General features: G+C 50.0%; 2 protein-coding genes across 5 annotated transcripts; one reads left to right on the forward strand and one right to left on the reverse strand.

Moving 5' to 3' along the window:
• Window positions 1-234: 234 nt before the first annotated feature.
• LOC122193392 (olfactory receptor 14J1-like) lies at window positions 235-1,268 on the reverse strand. The gene is given in 2 exon segments (XM_042894170.1): window positions 235-322; window positions 325-1,268. Coding segments are annotated over 2 exon segments (933 nt in total). The 5' UTR covers window positions 1,229-1,268; the 3' UTR covers window positions 235-293.
• A 6,828-nt stretch (window positions 1,269-8,096) lies between these two features.
• Window positions 8,097-15,695, forward strand: LOC122193390 (zinc finger protein 345-like). Of its 4 annotated transcripts, none has more exons than XM_042894169.1 (3): window positions 8,097-8,372; window positions 9,750-9,843; window positions 11,385-15,695. In XM_042894169.1, the coding sequence occupies exons 2-3, from the start codon at window positions 9,820-9,822 to the stop codon at window positions 12,414-12,416; spliced, it is 1,056 nt and encodes a 351-aa protein (XP_042750103.1). In that variant the 5' UTR covers window positions 8,097-8,372; window positions 9,750-9,819; the 3' UTR covers window positions 12,417-15,695. The 4 variants fall into 4 exon arrangements, with proteins under 4 accessions (XP_042750103.1, XP_042750102.1, XP_042750100.1 ...); XM_042894168.1 differs by having other exon boundaries at window positions 9,753-9,843; XM_042894166.1 differs by lacking the exon at window positions 8,097-8,372 and adding an exon at window positions 10,786-10,884 and having other exon boundaries at window positions 9,755-9,843; window positions 11,382-15,695.
• Window positions 15,696-17,698: the final 2,003 nt, after the last annotated feature.

Raw genomic sequence — 17,698 nt, forward strand, 5'->3', positions numbered from 1 at the left:
CTCTCCCAAAACCACGGAGCAACAGGCCTTTCAGGGTACAGCTGCTCAGCCCTGTCTCTGGCACCAGCTTGAAAAGTAGAGCCAAGTCTTCAGGCAGTGCAGTGTGGAATTCCTTTTTTATTAAGTAGATGTTAACTCAGAGGTAGCTCAGACATACATTTAGACACACCTCTATACAGCCTCAAAAGTAAACAGAACTTTCATTCCTCAGTAGAAGTGAGATGAATTGGAAACATTACAAGGAACATAATAAATGCAAATAACACTAAAGATAGCTATAAGACAGTGTAAATTTACACATATTCAGAAACATCTGTGAAATAACTTTTCTAACAGCAATCTTGAGCTCCGTGTTCCTCATGCTGTAGATGAGGGGGTTCAGTGTTGGAGGCAGCACCGAGTACAGAATGGCCACCACCAGATCTGAGACCGAGGAGGAGATGGAGGGGGGCTTCAAGTAGGCAAAAAAGGCAGTGCTGAGAAACAGGGAGACCACAGCCAGGTGAGGGAGGCACGTGGAAAAGGCTTTGTGCCGTCCCTGCTCAGAGGGCATCCTCAGCACGGCCCTGAAGATCTGCACGTAGGAGAAAAAAATGAAAACAGAAAAAACAGATGCTAAAGAGACAACAGTCACAGTAGCCCATATTTCCCTGAGGAAGGAGTGTGAGCGGGAGAGCTTGAGGATCTGAGGGATTTCACAGAAGAACTGGTTCACGGCATTGCTTTGGCAGAGAGGCAGTGAAAATGTATTGGCGGTGTGCAGTACAGCACTGAGAAACCCACAGCCCCAGGCAGCTGCTGCCATGGTGGCACAAGCTCTGCTGCTCAGCAGGGTCCTGTAGTGCAGGGGTTTGCAAATGGCAATGTAGCGGTCATAGGACATCACAGTGAGAAGAGAAAACTCTGTACCAGCCAAGAAGACAAAGAAAAAGACCTGCGCAACACATCCTGAGTAGGAAATAGACCTGCTGTCCAAGAGGGAATTGGCCATGGATTTGGGGACAGTGGTGGAGATGCTGCCTAGATCAAGGAGGGCGAGGTTGAGGAGGAAGAAGTACATGGGGGTGTGCAGGCGGGGGTCGCAGGCTATGGCTGTGATGATGAGGCCATTGCCCAGGAGGGCGGCCAGGCAGATGCCCAGGAAGAGGCAGAAGTGCAGGAGCCGCAGTTCCCACCTGTCTGCAAACGCCAGGAGGAGGAACTCACTGATGGAGCTGCTGTTGGACATCTGCTGTCTCTAAGTATGTGGACCTATTAAAGGAGGGAGAGACAATAAGATGTTAGCGTCACCTCTCCGTGCAAAGTCAACTCCATGTCTTGTAACAACCTCCTACTCTGCCACTCATATTTCAGGAAGACCTTTGCAAGATCCTTTTGTTTGAGTTCTGTGTAGTGGTGACTGAGAATGTCACCGGGAATAGGAGACTCTGCTGTGGATGCTGGAGGAATCAGTCTGGCCCTGTAACAACAGAAAAATGAGCTTATGAGCTGATCTCAAATTAAATAAACCTGCAGTATCAAGGAGTATTTACAGAAGGAGTATTTCCAGAAGTATTGCTCCAATTTTATAAAACTGTCGAGCAGGGTCCTGATGGCTGCACTGAAGAGTTCCCCTAAACACTCATGATGCTGCTGAGACCAGAGGAATTCAGGCTCAAAGTGCATGACCTCCAAAGCCCCTACCTATCTCATCCTACCCTTTCTCCTTTCTGGCCAAGCACACAGTGGGGTCTTTGTGGCTACCTGCATACAGGCATCCTGCAACATTGACATGGCTTTAGCACTGAGGTGTTCTCTCCACGGAGCTGCTTGATAACACAGAGCTGTTATTGCAGAGCTGTGTCCTTGTGGAGATCTCACCGCAGCCCAGGAGGAACCACAGGCAAAGGCAAAGTCAAATGTGCTGAGAATGAGCTATCCTGAATGCAATGCCCACTCTGAAGCCACATACATCACCACACACATTTCCTAGAACCCAGAAATTAGGAGGAGCATGGATACTTTTCCTCCACAGATGTATCTGCAAAACAGAACCCACAGCATTGGTGTTTGAGCTACATCTGAATTTTCATCCCCCACTTCAGAGATTTCAAAGGCAACTTGTGACTTCCCATGAAATTATCAATAGAGTTCTATTCTGGGGAAGGAGGGCAGAACAGAGGGTTGCTCCAGCAAAGGTCAGACAAACGCTAGTGACACTGCACAAGCAATGCTAGTGTTTTCTACAGGTTGAGGAACAACAAAGGATCTTGTGGTGGGTCCTAGTAACCCTCAGTGTGCTGATTTAGGGATCTCTGCCTCTTCTCTAACAGCACAGGCTCTGTTCGTATTCCCACTGAGCCAAAGAAGACAAAACTGAAAACGGAAACTGAGGGAAGCTCGCCTTGAGATAGCTAACCACTGCCTTGTCCCCCTTCAGTCAAAGTCCCCTGGCAGTGCCCTGGGGTGCTGTGTAGCTTTCAGCCCTCTGCCCCAGGCAGCAGCTCTGTCAGCCCCTGCCCTGCCGGGGGCTCCTTCCCCCCCCCCATCTCCCCGCAGCGCCCTGGGCAGCTCCCCGGGCAGGCTGAGCACTGAGCCTGGCAGGCGGCACAGTCCCTGCCCCGGCACACAGCCCTGGGGTGCAAGGACTCTGCTCTGCTGGACAGCCTGGGCGCCCCAGCTGCACCTTGGTTTCACAGCCCTGGAACACTTTTCTAAGCGCCTTTGGACCTGGAGTCCTCCTGAAAGATTTCATAGGCTTTGGGCTATGCCAGGTTTAGGGGACCCTCCCAGGAACTGCAGCAGCATTGCTCAGCAGCCAGAGACTTACCACGTTACGGGCTGTGAGCTCTCAGCGTGCTCACAATCCATACGGCCTTTAGCACCTCTCCCTTCTCCCCTCTCCGCATGCCAGATGCATGTGTTGTGCAGAGGAGCTGTTCCTGGGCAGATCTGTCTCCCTGCAGTGCTGCCCAGTTGCACGAGCTCCTTGCATCCCAGGAGCCCAACCCATCTCAGCAGCAGAGGCCCAGCCCAAGGCCTCCCTTTCTCTGACCCCCACCAGGCTCCCTGGAGATGCCCCTGGTGCTCCAGGGGAACTGCTGTGAGACAGGCTGAAGCAATCCCTGGTGTTTCCTCCCTTGGCTGAACAAACATTTTTCTCTAGAAGTATTATTTCTACTATAGGAAAAGATGTTGGGCATAAGAATCACCTTTTCATGCCCATGTCCATGACAGGACACCCAGACAGGCCCAAACAGGGATCATGTCTATCTTAGTACTTAAGTAAGAGATGCAGTGTAGTCAGTCACAGCTCTGCCCATTCATAGCTGGTACAGGCATGAGTGGAGACATGGCACGAGGGTTTCTACTTGTGTCCTTGTGCTCTGCAACACTGCTGCTGCTTCTTATTCCATCCTTTACTCATCCTCTTCTCATCTAGCCAATCCTCAGGGATTTTGATCACTCTGACATTCATAGGAAAGGGCCGCTGCTGGGTGCAAAGCATGCCTCTCATGTGCTAAAGTTCTCAAATGCTGCTGGCTCTTCCCTCCACCTCACCTCCCTGATTATACAGTTGTCAACAGAGCAATAGTCTCCAACGTTCCTGTGTCACAGAATGTTCACAACCAAGGATCTTCCCAGCAGCCTCTTCCCTCTTCTGGAGATCAGCCTCACCTCCACTGGTTCTCAGTGATTGGAAACAGACCACTAATTGTAAAGCTGATTCCTATCAGGTTTACACAACACAATCCATTTTCATTCTGGCCTGGACAGTGCTAGGATTTGCTCTCCCTGTGAATCTCTCCTTTCCTCCTCACATTGTTATCTGCCATCCAGTCCAGCACATTTATGCTCTGAAATTAAGCCATTTCTCATATAGGGTTTTAGGGCTTGGTTTGAGATTTCCCTGGGACAAAATTGAGCTCGGCTCTGATGACACACCTGAGATGCTGCAGATCAAAGGAATGCCTGTGACCTCTACCTGGGACAGGGAGAGGAGGACCAGACTCCATTTGGGCCATCACAGCTCTGTGACACTGAGGCAATTACTGCTGAAGCATGGTGGGATGGCCCATGCGACTAGGTATGATTGGGGTGCTAAGATGCATGGATACAGGCTCTCCAGGAGAGGCAGGCGGTGAATATTCAGAAGAAACCCTCTGGGTGAAGGAGCTGCCTGGATGTATGGAGGTCCTCTGTGGGTTGGGCAACAGGCTGGGTGAGCCCTTGTGGATGGGGATCAGAGGAGGGTCCAGTCAGAGAAACATCAGATGGGGAGTTAAAGAATCCGCAATCAAGGTGAAGATGTGGAGCTGTCTGGAGATTCTAGGAGCGTCACTGGCAGTTTTCCCAGGGTGGGACTGGAGCCCCACAAAGTTAATGATCAACCAATGTAGTTTCACTCATAAAGACAAATTAAGATAACCAGAGGAAAATGAGGACTGGAGTCATCCCTGCCCTGCACCATCATGGCAGGCAGCTCTTGCCACCAAGTGGCCCGGCTCAGCCTTGGGCATGCACCTATCTCTCAGCAACAACCAAACATCGGTGTGTGACCGGCATGGTGTGGGCGGAAAGGAGGGCATGGGGATGGCACAGTGCAGTGTCAGCTTACAGAGAATCACAGAGCTGTAGCAGTTGGAAGGGACCTTCGGAGATCAAGTCCAACATCCCTGCCGAAGCAGGCTCCCTAGACCAGGCTGCACAGGTACGAATCCAGGTAGGTCTTGACTGTCTCCAGAGAAGGGGACTCCACAGCCTCTCTGGGCAGCCTGTTCCAGTGCTCTGTCAGCCTTACTGTGAAGTAGCTCTTACACACATTTGTGCAGAACTTCCTATGCTTTGTGGCCGTTTCCCCTTGTCCTGTTGCCACACACTGCTAAAAAGAGTCTGGCCTCATCCTTTTGCCTCTTGCACCTTAGATATTTATAGACATTGATCAGATAACTCAAGGTATGGCAAAGAAATTCATGCATTTTGACACATTGCCTTAACACAGTTCTGTGGACAATGAAAAAATATGTAGCCTTACTTTCCATCTTGATAAAGGAATTCCTGAATAGGCTTCAAGACTGCCAGAAAATTAATCAATTTCTTGGTATATCTGTGACTCCATTTCCAGTGGATATTACCTATAAATTTTCAAATGAGATGTATAGTGTTGCAATCAGATCTCCAACACAAAAATCTGATTATGCCTCTTTACTAGAATTTTATAAGACCTCTCTTACCAGAGAAATATATTCCTCAGTTCACAATCACATGTGACGTGATTGTGTCACTTCACACCTATTCGTGTCATCACTTTTTGGCAGTATGTGCATTTGTGAACAACTACTTCTAGGATGAAGCTCAGGAAGAGTAAAATTTCATCACAAATCTCTGACAAACACCCTGAGAACTCACAAAGAATTGCAACAGCTTCCACTGAACCAGACTGTTTTTTCACAAAAACAAGATAAAATATCACTAGTTTTATGGTTTTGTTGCTCTCATTTTTAAAGTTTTAACTAAAAACATAAAAAAATAAAGTAAATTTTGGTTACTTATTGTCTTAGTTTCAGCTGGGAAAGTTGTTTTGTATGGCTGCCTGTGCTGGGCTAGATGTTCAAGGGCAAGATCCCCTCCATACATCATGCAACTGATGCTATGTGGAGTATGTGAGTCGCAGTAATCACACAGAGGGTTCAAAATTGGAATCCTGGTCATTCAGGAATCTTAGAAGAGATTACAGACAAAGGCAAAGATTTCAGAATATCACCAGAAGAGGAGGTTACTTGTGCTGAAGAGGTTCCATTATATGATAAACTGCCAGAGAATGAGAAGAAATACGCCCTGTTCACTGATGGGTCCTGTAGCGTTGTGGAGAAGCACTGGAGTGGAAAGCTGCTGTATGGATTTCTACACAATGAGCTGCAGAAGCTACTAAAGGAAAGGGTGAATCAAGCCGATTTGCAGAAGTGAAGGCTGTCCAGATGGCTTTAGACACAGCTGAACAAGAAAAGTCACCGGTCCTCTACCTCTACACTGACTCCTTGACTAAGTAGCAAATGCCCTATGGGGTGGGGTTACAGCAATGGAAGCAGAACAACTGGCAGCAGGAGGCAAGCCCATCAAGGCCACTGCATTGTGGAAAGATATTGCTGCCCAGGTAGAGAACGTGGTTGTAAAGGTACATGACGCAGATGCTCATGTACTGTGAGTTGTGCCACTGATGAACACTGAAACAACCAGCCAGTAGAGTGGGCCAATAGGACTGAAGTGGCCATGGTAGACCTGGTCTGGCAACATTAGGGTGGATTATTCATAGCTTGAGGGGTCCATGAAACTTCAGACCATCAAGAAAGAGATGCAGGGTATAGATGAGCTCAGGACCAAGGGGTCCTGACTATGGATGCTATTGCACAGGTTATCCATGAATGTGAAATGTGCTGTAATTAAGCAAGCCAAGATATTACTCTCACTGCACAGCCTCTTGTGTGAACATCCAGAGTAGATGAGAGTAGGAGTTCCCCTCCTCCATGCACCCCATAGCACCACTACAAGGAAAACAATCCATTTTGGCATCTGAAATGCTCCTGTTCCATCACACTGGGCACTGCACTCACAGTTCTGAAAGGACTCAGGACTCCCTTGGAAGGTTTTGCTCCAAAGACAGGGGAAAACAGGTAAATTCAAGAGGAAGTGAAGAAAACTCATGTTTTAAAATGCTGATGCATCTTAAAACATGTGGGAAATTGGCAATGAAAATGTTTTTGGGAGAAAAAAATACAGAGGGAAAGCCCTCCACTCACTCCTCCATGACTTTGAGGATTTGACTCCAGAGGAAGCTGCTCAAGAATGAAATTTTGGGGTCCTTAGAAGGTGGAGACACATGACAGGCACTGTGGGACATGGTTTTGCTGGCTGCACTATAAAAATTATTAATCCACCCCTGCAGCTATCTCCCCTTTCAAAGAGTTGATTCCCCTCCTGTTTGTAGGCTCCCTGTAGGTACTGAAAGGCTGCACTGAGGTCACCCCGCAGCCTTCTTCTCCCCACGCTGAACAAGCCCAGCTCCCTCAGCCTGTCCTCACAGGGGAGGTGCTCCAGTCCCCGGATCATCTTCGTGGCTCTCCTCTGGACCCTCTCCAACCCTGTCTTTCTGGTACTGGGGGCTGCAGACCTGGACGCAGTGCTGCAGATGGGGCCTCACAAGAGCGGAGCAGAGGGGGACGATCACCTCCCTGTCCCTGCTGCCACCCCTCTGCTGATGGAGCCCAGGATCCCACTTGCTTTCCCAGCTGCAGGAGCACTGCTGCCTCATGTCCAGCTTTTCATTCCTCAGGACCCCCAGGTCCTTCTCTGCAGGGCTGCTCTCAAGGACCGCTCCTTCCAGTCTGTATGGATGCCTGGGATCTTCAGCTTATATCCATTACTTGTGTTACACATGGAAACATTTCCAGGGCAGCACCACTTCTATTCAGTGCTTCCCCACATACGTCCAGGAGAGAGCCGACTCTTCCCAACAGAGCAAGTGAGGATGAGCCAGGCAGAGCGCTGAATTCTTTCCTCACTCAACAGCTCTGGGACAGCAAACAGAAGGCGGAGCTCCAACCAAAGCCGACCCCTTCCATTCCCGTGCTGCAGCTTCCCCTCACGCTCGGCTTTCGTTCTCTGCTTCAGGAAGGTGAGCTGTGCACGCTGCTCAGCCCCACCGCACCTGCACGGCCAGCAGATCGAGCAAGATGATCCCGCCCCTGCTGAGGCCGCATTTACAACACCGTGTCCAGATCCGGGCTCCCCAGTTCAAGAAAGACACGGCTCTGCTAGAAGGAGTCCAGCAGAGGGCCAAACACCAAATCTCTGCAAACCCTTGGCAGACCTGCTGTTATTCATCGGGCGATGCAGGAATCATAACTCAAACCCAGCCCGTAACCGCAGCCCTCCCCCTACCCCCACCTCTACCCGAAACCCCCGCCCCGCCTCGGGGCTCGGCGCTCGCGCAGCTCCTTGGGGCCCCGCCGGCCGCCCGCTTCCTGCCCCGCCCCGAGGAGCCGCGCTCCGTGCGATGAGGCCGCGCGGGCGGCGATCGGAGGCGCGGCGGGGAAGCGGCCCGGGGTCGGGGCCTGGACTCGGGGCTGCGGCCTCTCCTCGCCGTGCGGGTGGGATCTTCTGCCGGGGTCCCGGTTAGGGACCGGCAGAGCGGCCGTCCCTTCGGTGCCGGGACGGCGCTGCGCCGAGGAGCGGTGCGGGAGGTGATCCCGAACCCGGTGTCCGAGCGCGTTCCTGTTGGCCAAACGGCGGATCCGCGTTCTGTATCCGTGCGACAAGGCGGCTGTGTCGATCTTCCGAGGTCTGGGAAGGGGGTTTGCTTCTTTAGGGCAAGTTCCCTTCATTGGAAGTTTACGGTAGGTCGGTGCAATTTCGTATCTTTAGGGAGTGGATCTGTTGGTAATACTGGAGCGTGTGCGGCATAAACAGCTGCGAGTCACAGACTGCAGTTTTTCAGATCCGCGGTCGCTTCAGAAATCCCACCCCATGGGGCATGGTGGCACATCAGTGATTTTTTATATCAAACGTGTGCAGGCGCTCTGCAAAATGCAGGCATTGCAGCCTGCCTGTTTGTGCGGGGGTTGAGGGAGTAACAGTTGAACCGAAGGAACGGCGCCAGTCGTCTGTTTAAAGTGCTAAAAGCCCTGCGTGATGGCTGCAGGGTGAGTGACTGACATGCATTTCTTACCAGAGAGGTAGGAATCGGAATCGGCAGTTTGGAGCACAGCGTTTTGTTCTGTTTACATTGGTGATCTTAACTCTTTGCCGTCTGAGTTGCACGCTCAGCTTTCCAGAACCCAGTTAGGTTTAGATTAAGCTTTGTGCTTCTTTATTGCTTGAAAAGACTGCCAATAGTCGTTAAAGCCCAACAGGAATTAGTATATCCATATGGGGTGTCATTATTCACTTACTGATGCTACTTTTCCTTGACAAGGCAGTCCCAATGCCACTATTTGTTCTTCCTTCAGGCCTTACCATCCCTCTGGGAGTTGAAGGAACTGGGAGTGCTTTCCTTTCCTTGCTGGCACTGTCTGTGGAGGGACTAAAATACCCTTCTTTCCTTCACTGTTACCTCGTTTCTGGTGGGCTACAGTTGCACTGAATACAATACTAGTGGGCTGATTAAGAACTGTAACTCTAGGATTGCCAAGGACTAATGAGTTTTTTTCCATGATGCATTACTCCACTTTTGGAAATTTGTTTACAATTCTTTATAGTTATTTTCTTTTCCTTTAATTTCTGCTCCCTGTTCCAGTTTGTTTCTGTTCTCCCTTGCTTCGTATGTAATGTCCAGTCTTGCCATTGTGCCTAGAACACCTTTCCACCTTTTTATGCTTTTACAGCCCCTAATGATCTCTTGTTTCTCAGTTCTAACAATTGTCTTGAGCCCATTCATATGAGTGTTTGGGACTGTGGTTCAGTTCATGACTCTTGTAATCAGCTGGTATCCCTAGTTGCCATTGCGCAAACATCACAGATTTCTAATGTATGGATCCTATAACAATATATACTTTTATGGGAGAAGCAGCAATATACTGGTTGATATAATGTAGAGAGGCTGTAGTGGTATAGCAGTGATGTGACAAGACTGGAGATGGGTGCAGTGCTGCTGGTCTGAGTCCCAGGTGGCTTTTACCCTCAAGCAATGCCCTTCAGATGGGTTGGGGAGGACTGGTCTTGGACAGGGACTGCTGCACTCCCTCACACCTCCCCTGCCACTTGTCTTGTCCCAGCAGGCTCCTGTGAAACTTCTACCTTTCACCTGTGATCATCCCTGACACATTATCTGCAGGAGAGCAACAAATGGCCACAGCACATCCATCTCAGGTAGGGGCATTGGGAAGCACGCAGGAGAGGCCATTGGGTGAGGGATGTGAATACATGGGGAGAGGGAAGTGCTTTCAGCCAGTGTTTATGTGCTGGGGACAAAGAAGCCACTGGGACTGGAGTTTCTCTCCTCTGCCAGCTGCTTCTGTGGGCCTTGGCTGTTCTCAGCAAGGAGCCTCTGCTTGCAGGAGCCCATGACCTTTGCAGATGTGGCCGTGCATTTCAGCAGGGAGGAGTGGGCTCTGCTGGACCTTGCACAACAGGTGCTGTACCAGGATGTGATACTGGAGACGTACGAGTCTGTGGGCTTTGCAACCTTTCCTTCTTGTTAGGGCTCCTTAGGCTGTGCAGAATGAGCCTCTGCAATCAGGGCCTCTGCAATCAGTATAATTGCAATGCAGTTACTAATGGATTAATACAACCGCACAACAAATGAAATGTAAATAAGTTTCACATGAATTTCAGAAGGGATCAGTGTGCTCAGCACTGTGAGAAAAGACCCAGAGTCACTGGCTGGCAAGCAGGCATCAGCCAGGAGGAGTTGGATCAGCTCCTGCAAACTGTCTTTGGCTGCATTGCATGGTGCCACTAGCTCCAACAACCTGACAACTCTTTGGTTATTTATTTACCTTTTTACTCTTTCTCTTTGAACTCCCATAAACCTTTATGAAGCCTTGGGCACTGAACAGTTTGGATAGAAATAAAACAACCTAATGTGAACGTTAAAGAAATTATCCCTGTACAATTTTTGAAGATGTAAAATTCATGCTGGGATCCAAAGGAAGGCAGACTGTACCAGGGCCAGTGTCATTCAGGCCATTACAGTGGTTTCAGAAGTGTGCAGGGACAGACACATAGTGCAGCTGTTGGACAAGCAGCTGTGCCAGAATGATAGAAATGCTCTCATGTTCAGTGTTTGTATCACTGAAATGTCACTTCCAGCCTCCAAACCGGTGGTGATCTCCCTGCTTGAGGAAGGGAAAGACCCCTGGCTCCCAGGTGTGCATGGCCTGGAGGACATGGCAGGAGTCCTCAGCCCAGGTGAGCCTGTGGGGGATGGGAGGAGGTTGTGGCTGGCAGAAGCCGTCTCTGACTAGGCAGTATTCTGGCTTAATGTATTATTTCTGGATTTCCTCTGTCATCCAGCAGAGGATAGGATGACAGCTATAGAGGAGGTCCTGCAGAAGTGTGATGTGGCCAAATGGCAGTGGGGCAGTGCCTTGGTGGGAAAAGCCAGAAGGGATGTGCAAGGGGGCCTGGAGCAGGGAGTGCACCTGAAGAAGCAACAGGGAAACCCTCAGGGTGAGATTGTGAGGAACCTCCTGGACTGCAGCACAGGTCAAAAACAGCCTGAAGATGCAAGGAGCAAGGAAGTGTGCCAGGAGAAAAGGCAGAACCCACGTGCTGAGTGTGGGAACAGCCTTAAAATGAACTCTGGCCTTGTTAACCGCCAGAGCATCCACATAGGAGACATTCGGTTTAAATGCCTTGGGTGTGAAAAGAGGAACATAAAAGGTTGCAACTTGCTTATCCACCAGCAGGACCACACAGAAGAGAGACCCTTCAAGTGTTCTGAGTGTGGGAAAAGCTTCAGAAGCAGTTCGAACCTCATCCGCCACCAGCGCATCCACACAGGAGAGAGACCCTTTAAGTGCCCTGAGTGTGGGAAGAGCTTCAGAAGCAGTTCTGACCTCATTGTCCACCATCGCATCCATACGGGGGAGAGACCTTTTAAGTGTCCAGAGTGCCCAAAGAGCTTCAAAAGCAGTGCTCACCTCACCTCTCACCAGCGCATCCACACAGGAGAGAGACCCTTTAAGTGCCAAGAATGTGAGAAGACCTTCAAATGCAGTTCCCACCTCATCCACCACCAGTACATCCACACGGGAGAGAGACCCTTTAAGTGCCCTGAGTGTGGGAAGAGCTTCAGTAGCAGTTCAAATCTCACTGACCACCGGCGCATCCACACAGGGGAGAGACGTTTTAAGTGCCCTGAGTGTGGGAAGAGCTTCAGCAGCAGTTCCAACGTCATTATCCACCAGCGCGTCCACACCGGAGAGAGACCCTTCAAGTGCTCTGAGTGTGGGAAGAGCTTTAAGAGCAGTTCCACCCTCATCAACCACCAGCGCATCCACACAGAGGAGAGACCCTTCCAGTGCCCTGAGTGTGGGAAGAGCTTCAAAAGCAGTTCTGACCTCATTGTCCACCTGCGCGTCCACACGGGATATAAACCTTACAAGTGCTCAGAGTGTGGGAAGAGCTTCAAAAGAAGTTCTGAATTGAAGTGCCACCACCGTATCCACACAGGGGAGAGACCCTTTGAGTGCTCCGAGTGTGGGAAGAGCTTCAGCAGCAGTTCCAGCCTCAGTTACCACCAGCACATCCACACAGGAGAGAGACCTTACCAGTGCTCTGAGTGCGAGAAGAGCTTCAAAACCTCTTCGTACCTGACTGTCCACCAACGAATCCACACAGGAGAGAGACCCTACCAGTGCTGTGAGTGTGGGAAGAGCTTCAGCAGCAGTTCTAAACTCAACTCCCACAAGCGCATCCACAGAGGAGACAGTCCATAAATGTGCCCTGAGTTTGTGCAGAGCTTTAATTTCAGTTCCTGTCTCCCTACCTGCACATCCTCTCAAGAGACAGAGCCTGTGAGTCCCCAAACTCCTTCATCTGACAGGTAATATGGTGCAGCCAGCAGGGAGAGCTCATTGTAATGAAGATGTGTTCCAGTGTGTGTGAACTGGGAGATCCACTGTGAGCTCAGCAGGGAATGGTGTGTGTGGCTGAGAGCAGGGAAATACAAACCCCATCCATGTTTGGGTACCTGACCTCAGTCGCAGGACAGATCCAACCCCTGCTGTTCCCTTCCCCATTCTGGGTATCGCTTATGAAAATCGACTTCTGCTTTTTCTGTCGTCTCCTGCTCACCACTCCATTACCTGTTGGAGAACTACTGTTTGGTGACATTTTACTGCTGTCAGCAAGTCAAGTCACAACAGCTGCAACACAGATTTGAAGTTTACTCATTGACATCCAGCTTCAGAAGTCCCTGAATTGGCAAGCCTCTTTCCCTGAATGGAGCGCAGAAGAGAGCACTGTAAAGAAGCAGCATCCCAGCTGGGGTAAGAGATACCTCTGCGAGCACAGCAGGCAGGGCTACATGTGTCCCGCTTGAGGGTCATGATTGCCACTCCAGTGCTCGGAGGAGGTGCTCACATTTTCACTTGGGTGCATTTGGATCAGTCAGCCCCTGATTTCTCCCTGATCTCCCTGATCAGCAGGAGAGTTTTCCCATGCTTTGGATAGACTGTAGCTCCCTTCTTGACCTTAGATCCATTCTTGGAGTTTTGGGCCCATGTAAATGCTCTTCCCCCTTCCTTCCTGGCATGGGAATTATGCATATTGCTCTCTTTCAGCTGGGGAGAGGGTGGATATGCAAAGCCGCTTGGAGTTGGCACTGACATGGTTGAGAGCCTCTGGGTACTGGTTAAGGGATGAGACAATTGAGTGGGAATCTAACATAAGACAGTGATCCCAATTAATGATTCTGTATGGAATTAAAGTGGTATCTCTAGAACAGCATCTCTTGCCCTAGGCACTGGAGTCCATCAGTGCTGGTCGCCATTTAAGAGCCGTCTCTCAAGAGCACTTGTGCAGGTAGAAGCAGACTGCTGGTAGTCAGGAAGCGGGACTGAAGTCCAGCTTATCTGAGCAGAGTTTTTGAGTTTAGGTGGAAAGGAAAGTGAATGGACACTGGCAGCCAGGTCAGGCAACATGGGGGAACAACAGAAATGCTGTCTACTATTCTGAGGGGAATGTTTATGCTGTCCAAGCTCAGTTAAAGCTGAAGCTGGCCACTAATGTGGGGGACAGTGGAAAGGTTCAAGTAACCAGCAAAAGGAGGATCGTGGATGACATCTCTTTGTTACTTGATGAGGTTGATTACCTCATAAGTCGGGACATAGAACAAGCAGTCATAGAATGCATGTTTTTTCACCTCTACATTGAACACTGTAGATGGGTCGTAGTACTCCTGGAGCCCTGAGTTGAGGAGCATGACTGCACTGATGATAAACTTCCAGTGGACTGTGAACGTGGGTGGGATTTGCTGCTCCAGTTGCATGCATGTAAATCTATGGCCCATGCAGTTTATCCATGGATCCTGGGAATTGCAAGATGTCCCAGTTGTCTGGAATCTGGGAAACATCTCAGTTTCTAGGAAGGACAAGAAGGAAGACCTTGACAATTCTAGTCCTGCCAGTCTCTCTTTGGTGCCTGGCAAAATTACAGAGGAGGTCATTGTGAGAGTTACTGAAAAACACTTCAAAGACAGCACAGTCATTGTTGTCAGTACAGGTTAGGCCTGACTTTCTGGAGAGGAGCTTTGAGGAGCAGGACCTGGATGACCTGCTGGTCAGCAGGTTGACTATGAGCCCGCAGCGTGCCCTTGTGGCCAAGAAGACCAATGGTATCCTAGGGTGCATCAAATGAGTGTGGTCATCAGGTTGAGGAAGGTGATCCTCCCCCTCTGCTCTGCCCTGGTGAGGCCACATCTGGAACACAGTGTTCAGTTCTGGGCTCCTCAGTACAAGACAGACAAGGAATTGCCAGGGAGAGTTTAGCAGAGGGCTGCAAAGATGATGGAGGCTGGGAGCAGCTCCCTTATGAGTAAGAAGAGCAACAGGTCTGGGGGAATCAGACATTCGCTGGTGTGGTAAGCATGGGGTGCCCTGAAACACAGCGAGATGAGGTCAGCATGGCCATAGCCCCCAGCACAGCCTCCATTGCCGCACTGCTCACCTTCTGTACTGCACAGCAAGTAGAAGAGCCACAGTGCCAGGCAGATGAGTCCCACACCGAAACCTCCATGCCCATCAGCAGCTTTGAGTTTCAGCTGGGATTGAACTGTTTTCTTCCCAGTGTCTGGTATGATGTTGTGTTTTTGTTCCAGGAGAAAAACGATGTTGCTAACACACTGATGTTTATAGCTGCTGCTCAGCAGTGCTGTACAGAGCCAAGGCCATTCACAGCGAAGGGCCCAGGCAGTTGGGAGGGAGGAGAATTAGGACAGCTGTCTGAAACTGGCCAAAGGAATATTCCATGGCATATGACATCAAGCAGAAGGAGTTTTGAAGGGGGTGGGAGTTCATTTCGCTCAATCCTGCTACTTGGGGGACTAGCTGGGCATTGTTCTGGGAGCGGTGAGCAATTGCTTGTGCATCACTTGTTACATACATTGCTATAGAGACATATTTGTCTTAATGATTATCCTTTTCCTTTCCTCTGTGTTAGTAAATAACTGTTTTGTTTGTTATTCTCTGCCCCATGGCACTGGGAAGGGGGGGTGAGCAAACATCTGTGTGGCTGTGTGAGCCACCTCAGGTTAAGCCACAACAGGAGGGTCCCTTGGGAGTCAGACCTGATGGGTAAAGGGTTGCAAGAAGGCTGATGAAAGGCAATAAATCCAGCTGGCGACCAGTCAGCACTGGTGTTCCTCATGGGTGAGTACTGGATCCTGCTCTGTTTAATATCTCTGTTGACAATCTGGATGAGGGCATTGGGTGCATCATCAGTAAGTTTACAGATGACACCAAGCTAGGGGCAAGTGTCAATCTGCCTAAGGGGTAGAAAGGCCCTACAGAGGGACCTGGACAGACTGTCTAATGGCTGGAGCCATAGGGCTGAAGTTCACAAAGACCAAGTGCCAGGTCCTGCACTCTGGACACAACAACCCCAGGCATGGTTACAGGCTTGGGGCAGAGTGGCTGAAAAGCTGAGCAGAGGAAACAGACCTGGGGGTTTGTCAACAATTGACCCGGGCCCGGGGAAAAGGGAAAGGGAAAAATGGAAAAGGGTAGGGAGATGGGCCTAGAAACAAAACAGCAGCAACAACCTGAGGAGAAACAAACTAGTTTACTAAAAAATATATCAGAATGCAAGCTAACACACTATAATACAATAAATTAGAATTGAAGCTAATAAGTCAAGTAAAAAGATAGAGAGTGTCCAAAAACCGAAGGCCTTACTCTCATGCTGAGGCAGATGAGACGTCTAGCCAGGCCAAGCAGAAGAGGAAAAAGGGAACGTCTCACACTATGCAAACAGTTTTATCTTTACTTCTGAAAAGAAAATGGAAACAGAATAGCACAAAGTCCTCTGGGGTATGTAGAATGTAGTTCTTCTCTTCTGAGAAGCAGGTACCGAGATCTATGCACAATCTATGGAACTGGAGCATTAACTCTTCTACTTCCAGTGTAGTACATCATGTTGTGATATGTGTGGAATACCAATCACCAAAAATCATAAAGCCATGACAGGGTGTTGGTCTGTAGTCAGCTGAACGTGAGCCAGCAGTGTGCACAGGAGGCCAAAAGGCCAATGGCATCCTGGCTTGTATCAGCAGTAGTGCAGCCAGCAGGAGCAGGAGGCGATCGTCCCTCTGCACTCAGCACTGCTGAGGTCTCACCTCAAATGCTGTGTTCAGTGTTGGACCACACACAACAAGAAAGACGCCGAGGGCCTGGAATGTGTCCAAAGAATGGCAATGGAGCTGTGAAGGCTGGAGCATAGATCTTATGGAGAGCAGCTGAAGGAACTGGAAGTGTTCAGTCCAGAGAAGGATCGGGAGACCTCATCGCTCTCTGCAACTCCCTGAAAGGGGTTTGTGGTGAGGCGGAATTCGGCCTCTTCTCCTGGGTAACAAGTGATAGGAAGAGAGGGAATGGAGTCAAGTTGTGCCAGGGGAGGTTCGGGTTGGGTATTAGGAAGAATTTCTTCTCAGAAAAGTGATTATTGGAACAGGTTGCCCAGGGAATTGGTGGAGTCACCGTCTCTGGAGTTGCTTAAGCAAAGGACAGATGTAGTATTTAGGGGCGTGTTTTGGTGGGTGCTCTTGGTGGTAGGTGGCTGATTGCAGTAGATGACCTTAGAGGTCTTTTCCAACCGTAATGATTCAGTGATTCTCTGAAGTCCAGTCCCTGCCCTGCTGGCCTGTCCTTCCAAACAGTGTCATAACCATCCACGTCGGCCTTCAGTCATGAGAGCTGTCCCACTGTGTCTCTGCGGTAGCCGTAAGATCATGGTTCTGCAGCCTCGCACAGCTCTCAGATTATTCCCATTTATTCCCCATGCTGCCTGTGCTGATGTACAGACACTTCAGAGAAGAAAAGGCAGCTGAGGTGCAGGTATCTCTAGAGGAGATCCCTGCTTGTTCCAAGCTGCAGAGTGAGGCCTGAAGTGGAGCTCTGTTTTTGTGGGTCACCACGGACCAGGCTGCCTCCTCCTGAGTGTTGTCTGCTGTTGCAGTAGTATTGTTAAACCACCCATCTTTCTCTGACCAGTACCACAAAGCTTTTTATCTGCTTTGTGCAGCTCAGCTCCCTGCCCTAAGAGATGATCCTCCTTGTGCAGGGACTTGCCTTATCACGAGGAGGAGGTTCGAGGCAGTGGGTGAAAGGAACAGCCTGAACCAAAGTCTCCTTTCTTACCAGTGCTGTCTGGGTGAATGCAGACATGTCTGGGCATTCCCCTGTATGGGCCCTGAATACAGCCCTCATGTGAGTGCTCACCACCGTAGTGTCAGAAATGAAGAACCCTGTTGCTTCTGCCTCTGCCCACACTACTGAGGTCACTATGAAGGGAAGATTGGGGAACTCAGGGGTCTCACTGTAGTTAGTCTATGACCATCACATACTATCCTCATCATCTCCCAGTCAAAACCATCGCCCTCATATTATCTCCGTGGTTCCCAAGGTTCACCTCATGGTAGCTCAGTGGTCACCTTGTGATCCCTTGTTGCACTTGAAAGCCCCAGCTGCTCCTGCTCACCTCCGAGAGCACTGAGACTCTGGTG

This window comes from Lagopus leucura, unplaced genomic scaffold (assembly GCF_019238085.1).
Source record: "Lagopus leucura isolate 7727_CA_CO unplaced genomic scaffold, USGS_WTPT01 34907-1_obj-0_obj, whole genome shotgun sequence".
Taxonomy (NCBI): Eukaryota; Metazoa; Chordata; class Aves; order Galliformes; family Phasianidae; genus Lagopus; species Lagopus leucura.

Excerpts from the sequence above, each read along its gene's own strand:
- LOC122193390 (XM_042894166.1), top strand. The coding sequence starts at position 10,849 with ATGGCCTGGAGGACATGGCAGGAGTCCTCAGCCCAG. Across the intron at positions 10,885-11,381 it reads GGCAGGAGTCCTCAGCCCAG|CAGGACCACACAGAAGAGAG; the intron begins GTGAGCCTGTGG and ends CTTATCCACCAG.